The sequence below is a fragment of the Podarcis melisellensis genome, assembly GCF_964234715.1.
Source record: "Podarcis melisellensis genome assembly, chromosome: 3".
NCBI lineage: Eukaryota > Metazoa > Chordata > Lepidosauria > Squamata > Lacertidae > Podarcis > Podarcis melisellensis.
This window is the reverse complement of record NC_138530.1, coordinates 120,089,865-120,111,041: the sequence shown is the minus strand read 5'-3', so window position 1 is coordinate 120,111,041 and position 21,177 is coordinate 120,089,865. Positions and strand designations below refer to the sequence as shown.

At 41.6% G+C, this 21,177-nt stretch overlaps 1 protein-coding gene across 3 annotated transcripts in view; it reads right to left on the bottom strand.

Annotated features, from left to right (window-relative positions):
• COL4A1 (collagen type IV alpha 1 chain) overlaps positions 1-21,177 on the bottom strand; it is a 149,749-nt gene that overhangs the window by 120,530 nt on the left and 8,042 nt on the right. For all 3 annotated transcript variants that reach the window (XM_081905937.1, XM_081905936.1, XM_081905935.1), the window contains exons 2-4: positions 2,843-2,893; positions 880-969; positions 738-782 (exon numbers count right to left, since the gene is read on the bottom strand). In XM_081905937.1, the coding sequence (XP_081762063.1) occupies positions 738-782; positions 880-969; positions 2,843-2,893 (186 nt within the window). The remainder of the gene's footprint in view (positions 1-737; positions 783-879; positions 970-2,842; positions 2,894-21,177) is intronic.

The following is a 21,177-nucleotide window of genomic DNA, read 5'->3' as shown; positions in this document are numbered from 1 at the left end:
ATATGGAACTCAGTGTGAATATACAATGAGTAAGTAACTATGAATTGCTGTTTTAATATTTTCTTTTTTATCTTATTTTTTCTTGCTGTATTTTTCTGATTTTCTTTTTTTGTAATGGTGAAACTCTGAATAAATATTATTTTTTTAAAAAGATAAACAATAGGAGAACCTCTTTTAGACTTTTTGTGTGGAAGGAAAAATGAATGAACTTCAGGTGTCTGAATTTGAAAACTAGGAAAATATCACCTAGCAGGAGGAACAGCTGGATATCATCCTGGAGTGAATAATTTGGAAAAATGTAAATGTGGGGGCTGTTTCACTGTCATTCTCAGATCAAAGCCTCATTGACGGCTCTGAGTAGATTAGGCAGCATGAAAATAGACTGGTCAAATTTTAGACTTGAGTCACTTGAGGCAAGATCTGCCCTTTTCTATACTCAGAAGTGTCATGTACATGCTGAAAATAAAATGTTTAATACTGACAAACCACTACAGTGCGTGCTCAGGTTGCAAATGTGATCCGTGCGGGAAGCACGTTTGCAATCCGCAGCGCCGCATCTGTGCACGTGCGGGTCGCAATTCGGCACTTCTGTGCATGTGTCGAAACCCGGAAGTAACCTGTTTTGGTACTTCCAGGTTTGGTGTGGTGCGCAACCCGAAATTGTGCAACCCGAAGCATCTGTAACCCGAGGTATGACGGTATTTAAAACAGGTCAAAACAATTTCAAGCATACTCACTCTTGTTCCTTTTGTTCCTGGTAGTCCCGGTTCTCCAATATCACCCTATTTTAAAAGATGGGGAAAGAAGGTGTTTTTCACTTCAGCATGGTCTGAAGAAAAACTATTCAGGTTAATTTTTTAGCTACAGAATGAATCTTACCTTCATTCCTGGGGGGCCGGGGGGACCTTCAGGTCCTTGTATTCCAGGAAATCCAACCAAACCTTGTAAACCTTGCAAACCTCTTTCACCCTGCGAAAAGCAATAATATAGCCTATTTAGCAAAATGAAACCTAACAAAAATATTGGCAGGAGTTGGCGTTTTCCTCTTATTCATTTATTTGCATTCATATCCCACCTTTTCATTTAATCTCCACAACAACCCTGTGAGGTAGGTTAGGCTGACAAGCAGTGACTGGCCTAAGGTTACCCAGGGAGCTTCATGGCTGAGTGGGGATTTGAATGCTAGTCTCCTAGGTCCAAGTTCAACACTCTACCACTCTACCACCCTGGCTATTATGCAAATAGCAGATGGGAAGCAGTTTTCATTGAGAGGAAGAAAGGGTTAACATTCTGAGGATTAAAGTCCTAGCCACCCAGTGGCTGCTATGTGCATATGTAAAAAGTTTTATGCTGCTGAAAATTATACTATTATCACTGCATCCCATACACTTGGGATCTCTCCATGCAGCTGGAAATGGATTCCTAAAACAGAAAGTTGTTTGATTTGATGATGCTGCATTACTGACACACAAACCACTATTAGAACTGAGCCCTTGGGTGGGTGCGGGGAGATAATGTCTTTAATATCAGATGTGCAAAGTAATCATTGCAGAGAATTAACTGAATATGAAACAGTGGCTAGCAACTTAGAACCAATTATATTTTCTAAAAACTACAGGGGATTGGATCCCGGGATCTTTCTTCTCTTCCACAAACAGAAGGGGGCAGGGAGACAAGCTCCACTTTCCCTTTACAACTCAGCACCACATCCAAAGATGGCCCTGTGGCTCCATTCCAACTCTTACAATTCTATGATTCTTTCCCACACTGTTGTTGTTGTTGTTGTCGTCCCCTCAATCCTTCAAAGCAGATTGTTCAGATGTGCAGGGTTCTGTAAGGGGAATGCAGAAATTGCCTCCCTCCACTTCCAGAATGGAAGCATCTACTTAGGGATGTTTGCTCCCCACAATTCTGGTGTGGTCCATGACATGTCTGCATTAAATATTGGTTTTTAAGTGCATTTTTATTTTTTAAAAATTTCATATTGTAATTTACGGTATTGACAACTCCCAATTTAGGTGAGGCCAAATAATGTGCAATTGCACACAGTGCTGAACTCAGAAGTAGCCCCAAAATGTCACAAAAAAGCAGAATGGGACAGAATGGGCTTACATGTGCTCCGTCAATGTATATGGGGGTTCAGAATGGAATCTCCATGCAAAATGAATGATTGCCTGTATTAAAATTTGAATATTATGGAATGCAGATTGTAGTACAATAAAAGAAATAAAATAAGCAATAAAACTACAATTTTAAAAACTTCCGGCTTCAAACATAGTGTACTGCAATTGATGCAACAGTGTGGGAAGCAAGCAAGACAAATTGAAGCTCTTAATACAGGATGGGAAATATGACCTAGTAGGCATTAATGAAACCTGGTGGCATGAGACTCATGATGGGGTGTAGAAACTCTTTAAAAGGACAAGACCAAAGGTGGGGGGGGGGCGGGCGGATAGCATTATATGTAAAGGATGTGTATACTTGTGAATACATCCATGACCTGGAGCATGGAAGGCAGATTGAGAATGTATGAGTAAATATTGCAGGAGAGGGAAACAGCAGTGGCCTTACTGTGGGTGTCTGCTCCAAGCCAGACTGAGGAGTTAGACGGAAGCTTTCCTACAGCATATTACTAAACATTCAAAAATGGAAATGGGAGACTTCAACTTCCCCTATATCTGTTGGAACTCAAACTCTGCCAAGAATGTAAGGTCCAACAAATTCCTCCATTGCCTCGCTGACAATTTCCCACAAGGTGGAAGAAGCAACAAGGGGATCATCTACTTTGGACCTGGTCCTTGCCCTTAACAAGAAAAAAAAATTAAGTACTCTGGGTACTTACTTTTTGCCCTTTTACTCCACTACAGTCACATTTTCCACAGCCAGAACAAGCCTGTGGGTTAAAAAGAGAAAAAATAATTAATTCTAGAATTCAAAATAAGCTGCAACATATGGTAAAGAGCTGTCTAGAAGAAATAATTACATGTAATAAGAATAAAATTGGTAACCCAAAGTATGAAACATGAAGTAGTTTACTCCATTAGAAATATCTGTAGAACTATGGAACTGGTATTAGGACACGGTTTGCCAACGCAATGCCTGAGGGCATCAGTACAGAGCTGTCTTTCCCATAGGGCTTAGTGGTGCATTGCGCCAGGGCGCCGGCCTCTCAGGGGCGCCCCAGCAAGTGGGGAGCTGTGCAGCTTTGCCAGTGGCCTCCCCTTTCCCTTAACGCCCGCCAGCTGCGCCTCGCCAACCATAAGGCTAGCAGGTGTGCAGCTTCCCTCTCAAGCCTCTGTGGGGATCGCTCTCCCCCCCCCCCCCGAGAAGGCTTGAGAGGGAACCTGCGCTCTCCTCCCGAGGAGGCTTAGGAGGGGCACAATTTCACTCCCAAGCCTCTGCAGGGATCGCTCTCCCGCAGTGGCATGGGGAAGAGTTGAGGCCACCCCCCGATGTCTGGCAGTGTGCAGCTACGGCCACCCCAACACTATCCGTGGTAATTTGGGGGTGCTGGGTGGATATTTACACCCCAGGGCAGCATCTGCTAAAGATGTCCCTGCATCAGTGTGCCCATCAGTGCCTCCAACGATGCTTACAAAAGGTCACAGCGAATATCCCCTCAAAAACCGTAAGGCAGGGAGGTCTAACTTTTCATACCAAGTGGGTCACAAAAGTACCAACCTTGTTGGAGCAAGGCCAACATTTCCACATGCTCCAGCCCTCATGCTGCCTTCCCAAAGCTTAAGGTGCCAGGCTAGGGGAAGAAGGTGTGAGGCTCCGGCTGGGTCCTAGAGTCTCCCACCTTCTTCCCAAACCTGGTAAAGGGCTAACTAGAATTTGGAAGGAGACTGGAGGACTTGAGGACTCATTAGAGAACTTACAGCTCCTTCACATAGGTCAGCGCCTCCTGACCCGCCTCTGGGAGGGCAGTGCAAGGGCTGTGGATGGGGGGGTCAAATGTTGCAGAGGGCTGCAAAAAGGCATTGAGGCCTCGGGATGTGTGCTGGACCACCCTGACATAAGGTATAAAGCATTTTTTCATGCTCAACGATTTAGTTCTTGGGTGTTCTACCTCAGCAATTGTGTTATATGTTTACGTCTTCCACTGCAGTTCCCTACATCAGCAAAGAAAGGTCAAGCAAACAGAGAATGTATCATCAGAATCAATCCGTAGCTACTGATAATGGTGAGGAGGTATCTCAAAATGAAGGAAATTGCTGTCACCCCTTTGACAAGCTCAGCCAACCCTCTGGCAGAACAGTGGATCTTTCAGTTGCTATTTTATAGGCCCAAACACAATATGTCCAAGATCTCTGAACAGATTCCTCAACATATTTTTTAAAAAAACTTTAAAGCTCTTGGAGGAGAAGGGCCACCCAGAACAAATTGCTTTTAGGCAGCATTACTGGGGAAGGTAATCCTTATATGCAATTCTCTGACAGAAGTTTTCCTTCCCCAAAGGAAACTGGGAAGCTGCTGTTGTTGCTTTTAAGAGAGGGTCACTCATATCCCACCCAAAGGATGAGTACCTCCAATAGGGCTACAGGTTTTAATATTTTCTTAAGTAAATAAATCATGCAATTTCTTCACAGATCTCCCATGCCAAATCTGTTTTGAATCTTAACTTATAATGAAAAGCCAGAAATTGAGATGCCAGAAAATACACCAGCCAAGCTGCTCCTTGCTGCTCCTGTGGGGGGCAGAAGCTTTGTTTCATATGTCTGCACACTTGGATTTTTATTTTTACCATGCAATAGGTGTTACAGGATTTTGGGATTCCTACCCATCACCATGCAGACAAGCCAAACAGCCCGTGGTGGAATCCTAACCTCATTATCTCCAAATAACAAATATCAGGCTCAGGGCACAACATGGGATTTTTCCTTTCTGTGGTGCACTCAGAGACATTGTCTTCCCCAAAAAGATGCTTTACATATTTTGGTAAGTTTATCCTAATGCCTTTGAAAATTTGAATGAAAATAACTCTGCATATGCTTGGAGCAGGGATAGCCAGCCTGGTGCCCTTTTTATCTTTTGGACTTCAACCCCCATCGTCTGTTGCTACTGGATTGAGGCTGGTGGGAGTTGCAGTCTCCAAATTCTGGAGTCTACTCCTGACTGAGAGACACTTGAGGTGGCATCCGAAAGTAAAAGGGGCTTCACCAGCAGCCCCAATCCACTTTGCAAACCTCTGATGGTCTTGGTGGCTGAATTAGTTGTTAACCTGGGGAATTCAAGAAAAACTAATGCCTGTCCTTTTTCATCACTCCCTGGGCCAATTGACACCTGCCAGTTGCACACACTAGCATTTCTACAGTAGAAGCGCATGCAATGCTGTGTAGACTAAAACAGAGGAGGAGAGCACATGGCCTTCCTGTAGTTTGGATACACCATTCACATAATCTCTGAAGACAGGCCATAATGGCTGGGACTGATAGGAGTTGGAGTCCACAGCTTCCCCATTCCTGGACGATACCTTATGATGAAGGCACACATGCTTATTTCAGAGCACATGTTGTATACTCAGTTGAGAATCGTGTATTGGTGGTCAGGATCAGAACAAGCATCCTGTACCTCTCTGGAGTTCTTTGAGGTAGGCTGTCAATTTTTATCACGTTTTTCACATTCCACTCCCTCGCTTTAAATTCTGAGTTTTCAATCTTTCTTATAAATAAATAGGTGGCAAAGACCCAAGCCTTGCAGAGAACCATCAATGGCTCATTTGAGAGGGACAATTGCCCTTCCCCAATTATGCTGGACAGTAGAACATAGCATCCTGTTTAACACATCTGCCTAAAAACATACTATTTGGGTAGAACAGCAGATTAACACAAGATAAGGGACACCCAGACAGAGGCAGAGCAAAGTGGGGGTGGTCCGCCCCGGGTGTCATCCCTGAGGGAGTGACATTGCTGCAGGCGACCCCCCCCCCCAGGATGCTCCCCACCGTGGGCGGCACCCCCCTGGGCTGCGTGCCGCTGCCGCTAGCTCCGCCTCTGCCTGCCCCTATGAGCCGTTTGCTCCACCCCTGGGAGCACCGCCCAAGGTGCACGAGAGGCTGCTTCTGCCACTGCATCCAGAGCATTCTAGTGAGAAAGCTTTGGAAGGTACACTTGTGTAGTACACAAGTGGATGTCATTCATAATGATGGTGCCCAGAGAAGTAGCCATGTCAGTAATTTGCAGAAAAAGCAAGAGCCTTGAGGCACCTTAAACACCAACAAGTTTAGCACGGCATATCTTTTTCTGGACAGATCTTTAGGGTTCTTTCTGTCTGCATAACATTGTCATTTGACTATGTTTATTTATTTACATGGATGCAACATCTGCATTGCCTGTTGATTTTATAAGGACTGTGAAACAAAAAAATTATACAGCCATTTTAATTTCAAATGATATTTATAAAAAGTTATAAGTTCAGAATATTCTGCCGAACCCGGAAACACTCGCCAGAAGGGTCAACTGACTCATAAAGCACAGACGTTCAAGGCTAATTGTATTGCAATAAATCTTCAACCTAATTACGATTTGCGTGCTGTGTTATCAAGACGGCAGCCTGGGCTCCTGACAGCCTGACTGTGACCAACTCCCGCCAGGAAACCCATGTCCCCACTGTGGAGGGATGTGTGGATCCAAAATTGGCCTCCAGTCACTTACAGACTCATTGTTAAGACTATGTTCATGGAAGACAATTTGACTCGGCTACAAGTGATTGCCAAAGAAGAAAAATGATAGTATTTCTATTTCCTTATTTTAAATTATAGTCTTGGTTTTTTTCTAAGCACTTTGAATGGGTAAAAGAATATTCATCGGGTTCCTTAACTCTCTGGGGATACTGCCAACTGTCTATGATCCTCTCCTTGCCTTCACCCCAGTAACAAGGGTCTCCTTAGCTTGTTAGATGATGAGACACAGATATATGACAGATGATATGCTGATAAATTCACTGGCCATGCCATCAGTGTCAAAATCACCACAGCGGACTGATGCCTCTACCACAACCATGATTTCAGCATGCCAGTTCTGCTACAAATGGGCAGTGTTCCATGAGTACAAGCGCTTTCACTCAGGGCCACTTTATGCTGGCATGGCAAAAAGCATTTTTCTTTTGATTATGTGCTTTGTTATGCTTGCCATTTGTTCCTTCTTTGTCTTTTGCATTTGTCCCTTACTCATCACCTCATTCCTATCAGGTTCAACAGCTGGAGAAATGAACTGGCACCCTGGGCACTTACAGGCCACACAAAGAAAGCCATTAGAAATCAAATTCATGGAATAGACTTGCAAAACCATATCCTGTTTAAAATTCCTGCTACTTCAGTGTCCTGTAACATTGCAGAGCAGCTGGCTAACCAATGTCCTTGGAAGGAAACTAAAGAAAGCTTAGCTATCAACACTGCTGGGCCTTAATCGTCCCGCTTTCCTTCCTGGAAACCCTCATCTGTGCTTGCATATATGTCAATCTAATGCTATGTTCTCAGGGAAATGACTTCCTCCCTGCAATGAAGGAAACAGACTTACTGGTCTGCTGTAACTAGGACTGAGCTAAATGAGAGGTTGCTTGCTAAAAATGGTCTCCCCTGCTTTCTGTGATTTTTCCAGGATGAGTATGCTATGAATAGAGGCAGGGAGAACCGATGACAGGCAAGGGGCTGTCTCCCTCCCTTTTGGGTAGCCTGTATAGCAGGGATGGGGAACATCTCTCAACTTAACGACTGCCATTTCCTTGTGGTCAACCTTTGGTGAAGAGTCAAATGCCGGCAGTGAGAAGGTCGAAAATGAAAGTGGGTGTCACCAACGTGGGTAGGACCGGAGCTGCTGGTTGATAAGGCCACCTCACAGTAGCTCACATGCCACATACAGAGTCCAGTCTATACTGGACTCACATTATTATACAGAACCCTCATTATGAACATTCAGGAGAAATTTAAAAACATTCCTGTTCACTCAAAACAAAAAAAAATTCCTTCCAGTAGCACCTTAAAGACCAACTAAGTTAGTTCTTGGTATGAGCTTTCGTGTGCATGCACACTTCTTCAGATACACTGAAACAGAAGTTACCAGACCCTTCTATATAGTGAGAAGGTGGGGAGGGGTATTACTCAGAAGGGTGGTGGGAATGGGTGATTGGCAGATAGCTGTGATGAGCCTGTTGACGACTCTTAACGACTGCAATAGGTCTTACAGGAAAAAGCAAGGGGTGAGAAGGTGAAAAATGGCTTTGTCATGTATAATGAGATAAGAATCCAATGTCTTTGTTCAGACCAGGTCTCTCCATGGTTTTAAGTTTGGTGATAAGTTGCAATTCAGCAGCTTCTCTTTCCAGTCTATTTCTGAAATTCCTTTGTAGTAAAACAGCTACTTTGAGATCTTGTATAGAATGTCCTGGGAGATTGAAGTGTTCTCCTACTGGTTTCTCTGTCTTGTGATTCCTGATGTCAGAGTTATGTCCGTTTATTCTTTGGCGTAAGGTCTGGCCTGTTTGTCCAATATAGAGAGCTGAAGGACACTGTTGGCATTTGATGTCTTGTATAGAATGTCCTGGGAGATTGAAGTGTTCTCCTACTGGTTTCTCTGTCTTGTGATTCCTGATGTCCGATTTATGTCCACTCAGACATTTGATGGCTAAAATCTGTTCCTGGCAATTATTATTAATTATGAAAGTGGAATGTGACTGTTTCCCAATGTTTTTACTGTTTTTTAAATATTTTAAATGGTTTAGATGTCTACTTTTGGGGGGAGGAAATGTACTGTTTTGTGGGTTTATTTGGGGGGAAAGGTAGGATGGCATTTTAACAAAATTGCTAAAAACAGTATCAGACATGATCCATATATCTGAGAAGCCACAGGAACAGGATATTAGAATTAAAAACCTCATGAAAGATAGTTATTGCAGTCTTTTTTAAAAAAACCATCCTTCCCCAGCTCTTCTGGGAAACGATTGCAGTTTTGGAGAAACCATACCAAAAGCCATGATCCAAACTACCGTTCTTTGAATGCTATCTAATCTTTGGACAAATTAAAGCCATCTATGATTTTAAAACAGCTAAACAATGTCTGGGTGCAGAACTATAGCAGCCTGAAGTAGTAATAGGAAACTGAATGTTGTTGCTAGTAGTTGCCTGATGCTTAAGGGAAACAAAATTTTGTCAATATTCCCTTCCCTGCTTCACTGTCAACTAGACAGGATACTGGCAAAAACTGAACTTTTCCTCTTAAAGGAAAAACACTTAATTTTTTTTTCCATGTTTCCAGCTGGGTGTTGTTAAATAAAAACATGTTTTATAATTCTCTGGGAAAATTTCACAATATATTACATAAACATGACATATTAATATAATTGTCTTTACTTTTAAAAGATCATTTATTTTTTGGCGGGATAATCAACTGCCCAGTGATATTCAGATGAAGAGTAATATATAAATTTTATAATTAATAATACCAATAATAATCAGGAAATGACCTCTCTTAAAATTGCCACGGGAGTAGAAGAGAGCATTGTCCATGGGCATCAATGGAGCTTTTGCAGGCCCTTCACTGTCAATGCCATTTTACAGATAAGATAACTTACTTATAAGGTAAGTATCTCTCAGCCTTAGTTTCTGACCTGGTTCTTATGTCACTTTAAATCACAGTTTAAAGTTCAAAAAAGCTACTTTAAAGATGAACACAGAGCACACAGATGCATGCAGCTAATGCCTGTGCTGCTGCCATGCTCCTGGGAGTTAAGCGATCATTGCACATCCCATTATGTCTGAACCCAGGATCATGATTTCTTTCTCCAACCATAGCAGTAAGCCAAGAGCAAACCTTGCTTACAGCTTGTGGTTTGTTTGAACAGAAACAACCGACAAGCTGGTTCAGACGTAACCCTGAGCCAAACACAGCTTAGCTATCAGCGTCACCTAGATTTTAGCCCTGCACACACAGAAATTAATTAATTGAGTTTATATATACCGTCCTATACTCAGAGGTCTTAAGGTGGTTCACAGAAAAGATCACAACATATATAATCAGAATAAAAACAACAACCCAAATAACACCCCCTCCAGAAAAGAGCCACATTTTAAAAGGGCACAGGCTCTCAAACATATCAACCAACGGCCTGGTTAAAAAGGAATGTTTTTGCTTGGCACCTAAAGGTGTACAGTGGTACCTCTGGTACTTAATTCGTTCTGGAGGTCCGTTCTTAACCTGAAACAGTTCTTTAGCTGAGGTACCACTTTAGCTAATGGGGCCTCCCGCTGCCACCGCAATTTCTGTTCTCATCCTGAAGCAAAGTTCTTAACCTGAGGTACTATTTCTGGGTTAGCGGAGTCTGTAACCTGAAGTGTCTGTAACCTGAAGTGTATGTAACCCAATGTACCACTGTATATTGAAGGCACCAGGTAAACTTCCCTGGGGAGAGCATTCCACAGATGGGGAGCCACTGCAGAAAAGGCCCGTTCTTGTGTTGCATACGAAAGAGGGTCTCAGAAGATGATCTCAGGGTAGGTTCACATGGAAAGAGGCAGTCCTTGAGGTATTGCGATCCTGAGCCATTTAAGGCTTTATAGGTCCAAACCAGCACTTTGAATTGGGCCTGGAAACTAATCAATAGCCAGTGCAGTCGGACCAGGATCAGTGTAATATGCTCAACCTGGCCACTGAATCACAGTTAAGTTTAACTATAGTTTGAACTGATATGAAAATGAGACCATAAAATGGCCACTCAGCGACTCCACAGCTGAGTGAGAATCCAGTCTGGTCATGTTAGATTTATTACACACCACACCCCAAATTTGTTGTTGTATTGGATGTGAAAAAGGATCCTGGCTTTCTCAAATTAGACTTGCAATTGTAAAGCAAAAGGTTTGCTTTTTTTTTTTTTTTTTTTTTGAGGATTAGTCTGTAAGAGCCCTCCTGGACTAGGACTGTCTTTGGAACTTTGACACCACTACTTTTGTGGAGTTCTGGCCACCCTGAAACTGACAGAAGACAGGATGCCAGTTTACACAGATTGTTCCCATCCATGGGTTATTTGGCTTCTTATTTAAGCTTCCAACTTGTTTTCAAGCATCTCAATGTTAAGTATTAAAAGAATCTGCTTCCTGATTGCGTCACTGCACATATTCCCAAGGGTTCCATTCAAACTTACAGAGCTACATAGATGTACTGAAATTTGGTTTGAGACCTCTTTCTGATTCCTGTATCCATTATAATTTTCATCATATAGCTGGCATTTAATATTTATCACAAAAAACTTGATTTTAAAGACATGTTTTAGAAATAAAATTAAGTAACTTGTCCATGTTAGGAAGCACACTGGGAATACATCTGGTGCATTAGCAAATGTGCCAAATGTAGCATTTCATAACAATATGTTCTGAGTGAACAATTTGAAAGTGAATTTACAGATGTGTTGGCTTCAGAAAATAATCATATGATACAGTATTATGTGGTGTTTATTAGAATATTGTTTTTGACTATCATGTTAAGAAGTTTGTCCTTTCCACGTTAGTATTTTTTATTCTGGGGGGGGATGCTCCTTTAACTTGAAAAAACTCCCCTTTATCTTGAAATCAAAATTATTTTTTAATAAATATACATATGTAAATAAACCTTTTCATTTAACTTATTAAATAATCACATGCATTTTTTGGCTCCATTCTTAAGGCTAGAGGTTGTTGAAGCTTCTCCTAGCACACTGCAGGGGAAATGGGGTATGATCCTCCATCTGATCAAAAGAAAGCCTGAATTTCTCCTTGAAGAAACAAGATTCACGCCTTGGGTCCACTCCTGAATTATTATTGCGCTTTGTTATTCTCAAAGGCAGAAGGAGCTCGTGAATTTGGTATGACTCTCTGATCAAGATCTTGCCATCATTATCCATGGTTTGGATTATTTTGTTGAATTTCAACTGGGTTTGCCCTTAAACGGAATTTGGAAGCTTCAGTTGGTGCAAAATATAAGGATGAACAAAGACAACATAGCACATTGACTTTTGCTTATATGCACTGACTGTCAATTAAACATGCTGGTCATCTTGTTTAGAACCTGGGCCCTGTGTGCTTCAGGGAACACCGTTCTACCAAACATTTTCCTATTCTCTGACTTCAGCAGCATAGGTTCATGTACACCTGTTCACAAGAGTTAACTATACAGAACAGGACCCTCACCTTTGTGGCACTCTCACTATGAAACACCTGTTCAGGGAGATCAGCTAGGTACCCTTATTATATTGTTTCTGCTGACATGTAAAGACTCTCCTGCTCAGGAAAGCCTTTCCTGGCAGTTGATGGTGGTTTGTTTTCAGCTATTGTTTCAGATTTTAGCTTTAAAACTTCTTTTACTATTTCCACAAAGTTTATAATGAATTTTATTGCTCTGAATTTTAATTTCTTGACTAAAACAGAACGCACCAAAGGCATACATTTTGTTATACATTTTCTAAAACAAGTGACCTGGAGTATCACAGATATTTGTATCTCTGCACAGAGAACCCCCAGGATCATTCAGACATAAGGAGCATTTGGAAGGTGTACCTGCAATCATATGCACCCTTGTTCTTCTATATCCCAAATAATCCCACCTTGCCTTACACACTTTAATCTTTGCATTTACTCGGTTACATATATGGGTGACATTTCCATTACAGCCTTCTTTACTTTTGCTCAAAGTGAAAAATATTAAGTTCTAATAAAGAAGTGAAAAACCACACCAGCAGAGCATTCAGTGTTTCTTGAATACTGAGGCACCACTGCTGCACACAAAACTTAATTCAGGTATTTCGGTCTTCAAGGGAGATAGCACATTGCACAAACAGGTATTGAAACTCAGCATGTAGAAATGTGCCCTTGGCATATGTACTAAGGTTCATTCCAGTCTCTCAATGTCAGCAGAGTTACCACAAACTTTACCAGATTACCAAATTGTTAACGACCAAAGACAAATTAATTTAATCTTGGCTAAAACACCAACACTTTAAAGATAACCTAAACAGAACACGCAAGCTTGTGTTAGTATTATGCATGAGGGGCATAAGACCTTAAGATCTTGACTGAATGTCTTAAATAATCCCAGTTACAGATAGGTAGCCGTGTTCCTTCCAGTAGCACCTTAAAGACCAACTAAGTTAGTTCTTGGTATGAGCTTTCGTGTGCATGCACATTTCTTCAGATACACTGAAACAGAAGTTTCCAGACCCTTCTATATAGTGAGAAGGTGGGGAGGGGTATTACTCAGAAGGGTGGTGGGAATGGGTGATGGGCAGATAGCTGTGATGAGCCTGTGATGAGCATCAGGAATCACAAGACAGAGAAACCAGTAGGAGAACACTTCAATCTCCCAGGACATTCTATACAAGATCTCAAAGTAGCTGTTTTACTACAAATGAATTTCAGAAATAGACTGGAAAGAGAAGCTGCTGAATTGCAACTTATCACCAAACTTAAAACCATGGAGAAACCTGGTCTGAACAAAGACATTGGATTCTTATTTCATTATACATGACAAAGCCACTTTTCACCTTCTCACCCATTGCTTTTTCCTGTAATACCTATTGCAGTCGTTAAGAGTCGTCAACAGGCTCATCACAGCTATCTGCCCATCACCCATTCCCACCACCCTTCTGAGTAATAATTCTTTCTTCTTTCTTTTTTTCCTATCACTTTTCTTCCTTCTTTTTCTTTGGAGTCCTATATCTGGCACCTTTATTAAGGTCTAGAGATTGTATACTCATGGGGGTGGGAGATGGTTGATGGGGGACCCTGGGTGAGAGACAGGACAGGTGAGAGCTGGGGGGAGCTACTATCTTCTTTGGGTGGGTAAGGGCTAAGAATTACTTTTAAGCGAGGACTCTGTATTCTACTTTATTTGCTGTTATTTATTGTTTCTAGAGTTAATAAATAATTTCCCAAGAATTGCAAAATATATTTGGGACACAACTCACTTACACGAACTTACAACTCGTGTAAGTTCAAGCCACTGACATTCTTTGCAAATTTCTATCCCTCTTGTTTCTCTCATATTACATCTGTGAGAGCACAGAAAGAAGTTTCCTTTTTGTGAAACCATGAGTAGTTTATAGATGCCTTGGTCCTTGCCAAATACGTTTGGCTAAAATGCAAGTACTTGCACAGCTGTATGGAATTCTCTCAAGTGGAATTGTTCTGGGATTCACAATGTATCCATTCCTTTGTTGTTGTTGTTTTGGAGATCCCCTCCCCTCTTTTCAGTCCTGAACCCAGGCTCCTTAATCAATGTGTTTCCTGCAAAACCTCTTCAACTGAATCACTGGAAACAACTTAGAAACACTGCTAATTTAAAGCATGTATGGTGTGCTCTTGACCTTCTTCCCATTATATCAACTCCAGAGGTTTTCTCTAAAAGCTCCTGTACAATAACCAGCAATTATTTCCTTCCTAAACAACTGCCTACCCACATTCACCACATCCTTGCCTCTGTATTGATCTTCCAATATATTTTCATGCCTCCTAGCTTCTCAGATCACCTATCTTGTCATTCCAAGAGGGGGAAATGCACTAAAGTTAGGTTATTGCTGGTCCACTGATGAGGTGGGTGAAGCACTTGCCTCAGGTGGCAGAGGCGCAAGAGATGATACCTCCCCATGGCTTTCGCTGCAGCTTCTTGCTAGTGAGAGGGGGGTGTTCCAGGGTACAGTGTTGCCTCTGGGGCAAAGAAAACAAGTGGCAAGGAGTTGGGTGAGATGGGGGACATTCCAGCAGCAGCAGCAGCAGCCGGAGGTAGGGAGCAGTACATTCCCATTTCACCTCAGATGGTAAAATAGGACAGGCCACCCTGCTGCCTCTGTTACTTCCATGAAGGACAGACAACACTGGTGCAACATACAACTCATTGGCATCAGATGCCAATTGTCCCCTAACGCAATCTTCTCTGGTATCTTCTTTCACTGTGCTGAACAATGGAGAATTTTCTTCCAAAGCAAATGCCAGAGGAAGAATTTTCTCCAGAATCACAGCAGTGGAGGAAAGGATTACATTGCCCCTCCACACTTGCAGTAATCCTAGTAACAAATCAGTTTCCTCAGCTAATGCTGAGAAATCTACAGTTAATATCATGTCTGGTTTGACCCTAACTTGTATAGGATATATTTTACATGCAGAGAAGTTATTTATCTTCTATCCTTTTTACACACAGTTAGGCTTTGTACTGAACTGAAACAAGGAAGTATTTCCATTAACCCAGAAGCCTATGTGGCACTGCCGCAGAGAGAGAGCAACAGTTGATTTCATGTAAAGGTCAAAAGTGAAATGCCTCTTTCAGATTCCAAGCAACCTTAAAATAAAACACATTTCTATACTAGAAATTATCTAGAATGTAATACAATGTTATCCTTATTCTTTTGAAATGTTAAAACAATCACTCTCTTATGCTAAAAATATGTTCCAAAATTGAAACAGAAATGGCAATAAAAGGGCTATTGTTTCTAGTCAATGTATTTTATCAAGAAACTCTATGAAATTAAAACAACCTCTTGATTATGCTATACCAAGTGGAGCAACATAAAAGCATAGAACTGGCAACACTATACGGTATCTTTGCTTAAAGAATGGCATCCTGCACTGAGACATTTATAGTTATAAATGTCAAGAAACATGCTCTCTTAGATGTGAGAGGAACTCCTATAGCCCAATTACAGTATCCCAAGGACCATGAAATTAGCTGTCATCCAGCAAAACTTTTTGCTAATACAGGACAGGAGAACCAATAAGAAGTCAAAGGAATGTTGAAAAACAAGTTTGACAAAGAGTTTGTTCCTTGCCATTTTCAATATAAATCTTATGAAGAGTAATCAGAATTTCTGTGCAGTACAGCCCACTACTGCCACTCAAACTCATACTGAGTAAAATGGTAGCCCAATTGCAAAATTATTAATTATTATTATTATTATTATTATTATTATTATTATTATTATTATTTAGTAGCAGCAGCAGTTGTTTCTAAAGCACTACAAATCCATTACTGCCCAGGGTATAATATAATACATGGAGAGCCAATGGGGGAGACTGTCAATTTATAAAGAACCCTGACCTTGCTTCTAACATCACAGTGAAAACCTGCCAAAGAGGGATCTATAGAAATAACAGGAGTCCTTCATTTACCACTTGTTAGCTGGGGGGGGTGGAGTGGTGCAGGGACTGGCAGTTGAGCAATCTGCCAATTGTTTCTCCAAGATGCGGATTATAATAGCAGCACTTATCTGATCTCCAAGGCTGTATTCTATGCATTTTGCCTCTGAAGTTTGCATTGCAGTGCTCTTTGCTGCAGACATGCTCCAGACAAAATTGAGTTGTATCTTCATAAATCAAAGGCTCTCAAACGTTCTGTCACCAAAGTCTACTTGATTAAATGAATGTCTACAATTTACCACAAGCCTTGTGTGAGGAAAAACTTAAGTGATTTAGAGTCTTAGGTAGGAGTTGATCAAGCAATAAAAGTTTTAGTTACAAAAAGAAGTAGTTTGTGAAAGAAAGTTGGGTCGTGAGATGTGTTCTTTCAGGTAGAAGTCAACATCACTTAAACTAAATATAAGGATATTGCAGGCTTAAACACACAGTTTTTCTTAAACTTTGGATGCTAAAAATCAGTTGTTACACTTCAGGTAGATGTTCAAGGTTCTTGAATAGGTGGTAAAATGCTTAACTCAGTTTCTGCTACTTCCCTCTCGTTTCTTTACTTAGCTGTTATAGGTATTACAGTTAAATACTTTTGACACAGCTGCTGCCGCTGCTTCTTTGGCAATCTTGTCTTCCATGAACACGGCCTTAACAGCGAGTCCGTAAGTGACTGTGGAGGCCAATTCTGGATCCACACGTCCTTCCACAGTGGGGACATTGGTTTCCGGACGGGAGTTGGTCACGGTGAGGATGTGCCAAGCGTGCCTTCCTCTTAGCACGTTTCTCCCTTGCATCCTGAGTTCGAGTGTCTTCAAAGTCTATGACACCTTTGGTCAAGGCTGTTCTCCAACTGGAGTGCTAACTGGCCAGTGTTTCCCAATTGAATACCCTGGTTCATAAGCGAGGGGCGCTTTCCCTCAGTTCCCCTCTCTTAGCCGTCCCACTACTGAGCTATTTTCAAATAGTACAACAGACCCAGGGGGTCCCCTCCCCCTTGTTCCTGGCTTAGGGGTCTTCTTTGCCAAGAAGAGAGCAATGCTCCCTGCGCTCCTTCCGGGGCTAGAAAGGGCTTTGTTTAGCCTCCCGTTTGCTAGTAAATCGGAACGAGGCATCTCTGACAAGTGGGTCATCAAGATGAAAAGTCTGGAAAGCTCTGGCCTAGAAGATCTCTCCCCTCCCGCCTGGAAGGAGACCCCGCTTTCGTCTGTCTTCCCCCATCTTCTTCTCCCTCTCCTGGCTCAGACTCAGCCCTCCAGTTAGTTCCTGTCAGAAGACTTTCCCCAGACCCTCCACCCGCTCTTCCTAGCCAGACTGCGAGGCTCCTTCCTCTGGCTAGAGAGAGTCTCCTCCGAGCGGATGTGCCGCTCAGTCAAATCCTCTCCTCATCCCTTTCTCCCATCCCAACCAAGCCCTGTCCAACTTCTTCCTCAGAAACAGCGCCTGTTATTTTCCCTCTGAAAGTGCTGCTCCGCCCCTCCCCTCTGGCAGCCAATCCGAGAGAGGCTCTTGCCCTCTGCTGGAATTTTGAGGGCTTTATCACCAGACTCTGCTCTGGCACTGCTGTCCCTCACAACCCCTTCTTTTTTACTCCCCATTTACTTTATCATTAAAATTACCAGCATTAACAACATTTTTTTCTCATTACCTTCAGCACCATCTCTGGCCCTTCTCTTTATTAGAGGGAGTTCCCAGTGCTAGCACTGGTCCAACTAAAAAGCTATGGCATGGCCAAGGGGCAGGGCAACTAGAAGTCCAGCTGAAACAGACCTGTGGGTCACTGATTTCAGTGTATCTACTCATACCAAATAAATAAATAAATAAATAAAATCCCTCATTTGCTGCACCCTGCCTTCCCTCTTTTTTATCAGTCATAACACAATAATCTTTAATTCTTTCTGTTGCTCAGAATTCAAAACCTGCTCAAAGATTCTTCATGTTGTAGTATTTCTTCAAATAATCTGAAAAGGCTTCCATTCTTCAAAAAACCCAAATCACCATTATATTATATTATTTTATTTTAGCTGTTAGCTTTGCTGAATCAACATAGTCGATTACTTTGCTTATCTAGTCTTTCCTTTTCTGAGCATAAAGGATCCTATCTGTTGTACATAAATAATTTGACCATCTTTTTTGGAATTTCTATTCCTACAATCCCCAGCAAAAAAGCTTGCATTTGTGTGTGTGTGTGTACTCACTTTAAACATCTTTTTTATCATATATCTTTTCCCAAAATACCCTAGGTTTTTTTTTTTCCAAGTCCACCACATATGGAAAAAGAACCATCTGTTCTATTAGGAACCTTCTTATACATTTTAGATAATTTATCAAGTGTTAAATACCATCTATACAGCACAAAAGGTGTCTTTATGTCATAGAATCAGAGTTGGAAGAGACCACAAGGGCCATTGAGTCCAACCCCCTGCCAAGCAGGAAACACCATCAGAGCACTCCTGACATATGGTTGTCAAGCCTCTGCTTAAAGACCACTGATAAACAATAACATTATCTTCTTGGAGGTGTAGGAAGATGGTAGAAAATGAGGAAATGAGAAGGTAAAGTGCCCCCTTTTTCATATCTCACCTTTATCTTCCTCAATATGTTTTATATTCTGGACAAAATTATATGTAAGGGACTTCCATTTCCCCGAAATATATTTTATTTCATTATTTGCTTGCTTCTTTATATGCTACATTTCTTCTGAGAAGTTTAGAGCACCATACATTAAGCTTTCTGCTTTATCCCAACAATTCTAATCGCTTTGAGGTTTTTTCCTACCATCAAGAGGTATATACATTTTATGAAATAAATCTCTGGGAGATTTGCCCAAAGTCATGCTATGAGTTTCATTAAGGCTGGAGTATAATGCCAGCCCTCCCCAATCTAGCACCCTTCAAATGTTGCTGGACTCTCAACTCCTATCACCCACAATCAGGATGGCAAATGCTCATGGACGATGGGATCTGTAGTCCCAAAATTTGGAGGTCACAAGTATGTACACACATACTAGTAGCAAGCACTGGGACTTATTTCTGAAAGGGGATGTGTTGTAAGGCTGTATCATACAACTATTTAATATTTAAATGCAGTCTTTATATTTATCACACTTTAAAAATAGTTATATAAATAAATAAACTGCTACAGTACTCCCCATTTCCAAACCGGAATAACAACATAATTAGACCTAGGGGTATGACAGTTAAAATACATACAAAAACAACCAACTCTTTAAGGGGATGGGAAAGCATCTGTGGGAAATAAAGGAAACTCTGTATCAAATTACCATACTAGTCTCACACAACTAGGCACTTCAATCACTGCGCCATACTTCATCTGTAATATTTAGACCAGGGTCAAGGCATTCCCCAGCTTCTGGGAAGGTTTTATTATCCCATAGCTTTAAGTAGTTGTGATTCTACAGCTGCATATTTGCTTGATTTTCTGGATAAATCTCATGAGATAGCAGCACATGGAATTTTATATTAGAGATGCCTAATTTACTAAAATAGTACATCCTGTAGCCCAATGCAGTTTGCACACACAGAAAGCAGGCAGGAAATTCTGGGATGTTGACTCAGATCTATTTTATGTAGAGTTCATTTGTAGAAGAAGAGTTTGGATTTGATATCCCGCCTTTCACTCCCTTTAAGGAGTCTCAAAGCGGCTAACATTCTCCTTTCCCTTCCTCCCCCACAACAAACACTCTGTGAGGTGAGTGGAGCTGAGAGACTTCAAAGAAGTGTGACTGGCCCAAGGTCACCCAGCAGCTGCATGTGGAGGAGCGGAGACTCGAACCCGGTTCCCCAGATTACAAGACTACCGCTCTTAACCACTACACCACATGCTTAAATGGAGTGCATTCCTTTGTTGCATACCTAAAAATAAGGGTCAAGAAGTTGCCATAAGCAGCAAATACAATAGAGGAATATTAACAGCTAGCTAAATACCCATCAGGTTGTGGGATGTATATGGGAAAATGGTAAAGAGATTGAAGAGTCCTTGCATAATAAACAGTTAGCTTTGTGTCTACTTGCAAAAAGCTCTTTGTGCGTCCAGAAAATATCTGTGCTGCTTGTTGCTCATCTGTGTATGAAGACAATAATTCTTGACCTTTGTTTTCAGGTTTGTTAAACATGGGATTTTTTAGGTACAACTTGGACTAAACGACTAAACAAAAACAACAGGAAATCCACAATTATGGTTTCCTGCCATTTTCTGTAAACAGCCTAAAGGTAGCATTCCTTTTGGTGCAACTTTGGTGCAACCAATGCTGTCCTGGGCCAGAGGGGGAAATGAGTGGAGCAACAAATGTAAATGTTACCTTTGTACAGTAGACTACTTTCCACAAACCCTTCTGTTCTCCACTGAGACAAGAAGAGTTCAAGGACACATCCTAGTCTGGCAAAAATACTTAGGGAACAAAGCAGAACTAGTATAGGATGTGCCTGGGGAGGGTTCTGAGGAAGAGGCCCAAAGAGGTTCCCCACTCTTGCTTTAATTCAAAGTCAGTTCTTAAAGCTAAAAAAAGGGATACAAGCAATATTACCATGTTTAGTGTTATGTACTGAAGTTCTCACCCTGGGCCAGCAGGGGGATACTGTAGATAGTTATGCAAATGAAGGATTGAAAAGTGACGTTCAGTGATTGGATAGTTTGTATGCAAATGAAGGATTGAAAAGTGACGTTCAGTGACTGGATAGTTTTAGAAAATGGCAACAGTTATATTGTTCTGGAGCTCTATATAAGCAGGCTGACTGAGCCCCTCAGCTTAGTTCTGTTCTGACATCTGAATAAAGAAGAGCTGTTTGAAGAATCGCTGTGTCGTCTGCTGTGTTCGCCCACAACTTAACATTTAGATTTCCCCCCTTCTTGACATAAGGTTTCAAGGGTATTTTTTGCTTCCATCAAAAAATTAGATTCCTGCATTGCAGGGGATTGGACTAGATGACCCTTGGGTCTCTTCCAACTCTATGATTCTCTGATCAGGAGTCTATTGCCCATCTATCGTAATAACACAAAAACATTCATGGATTGTGCCCATA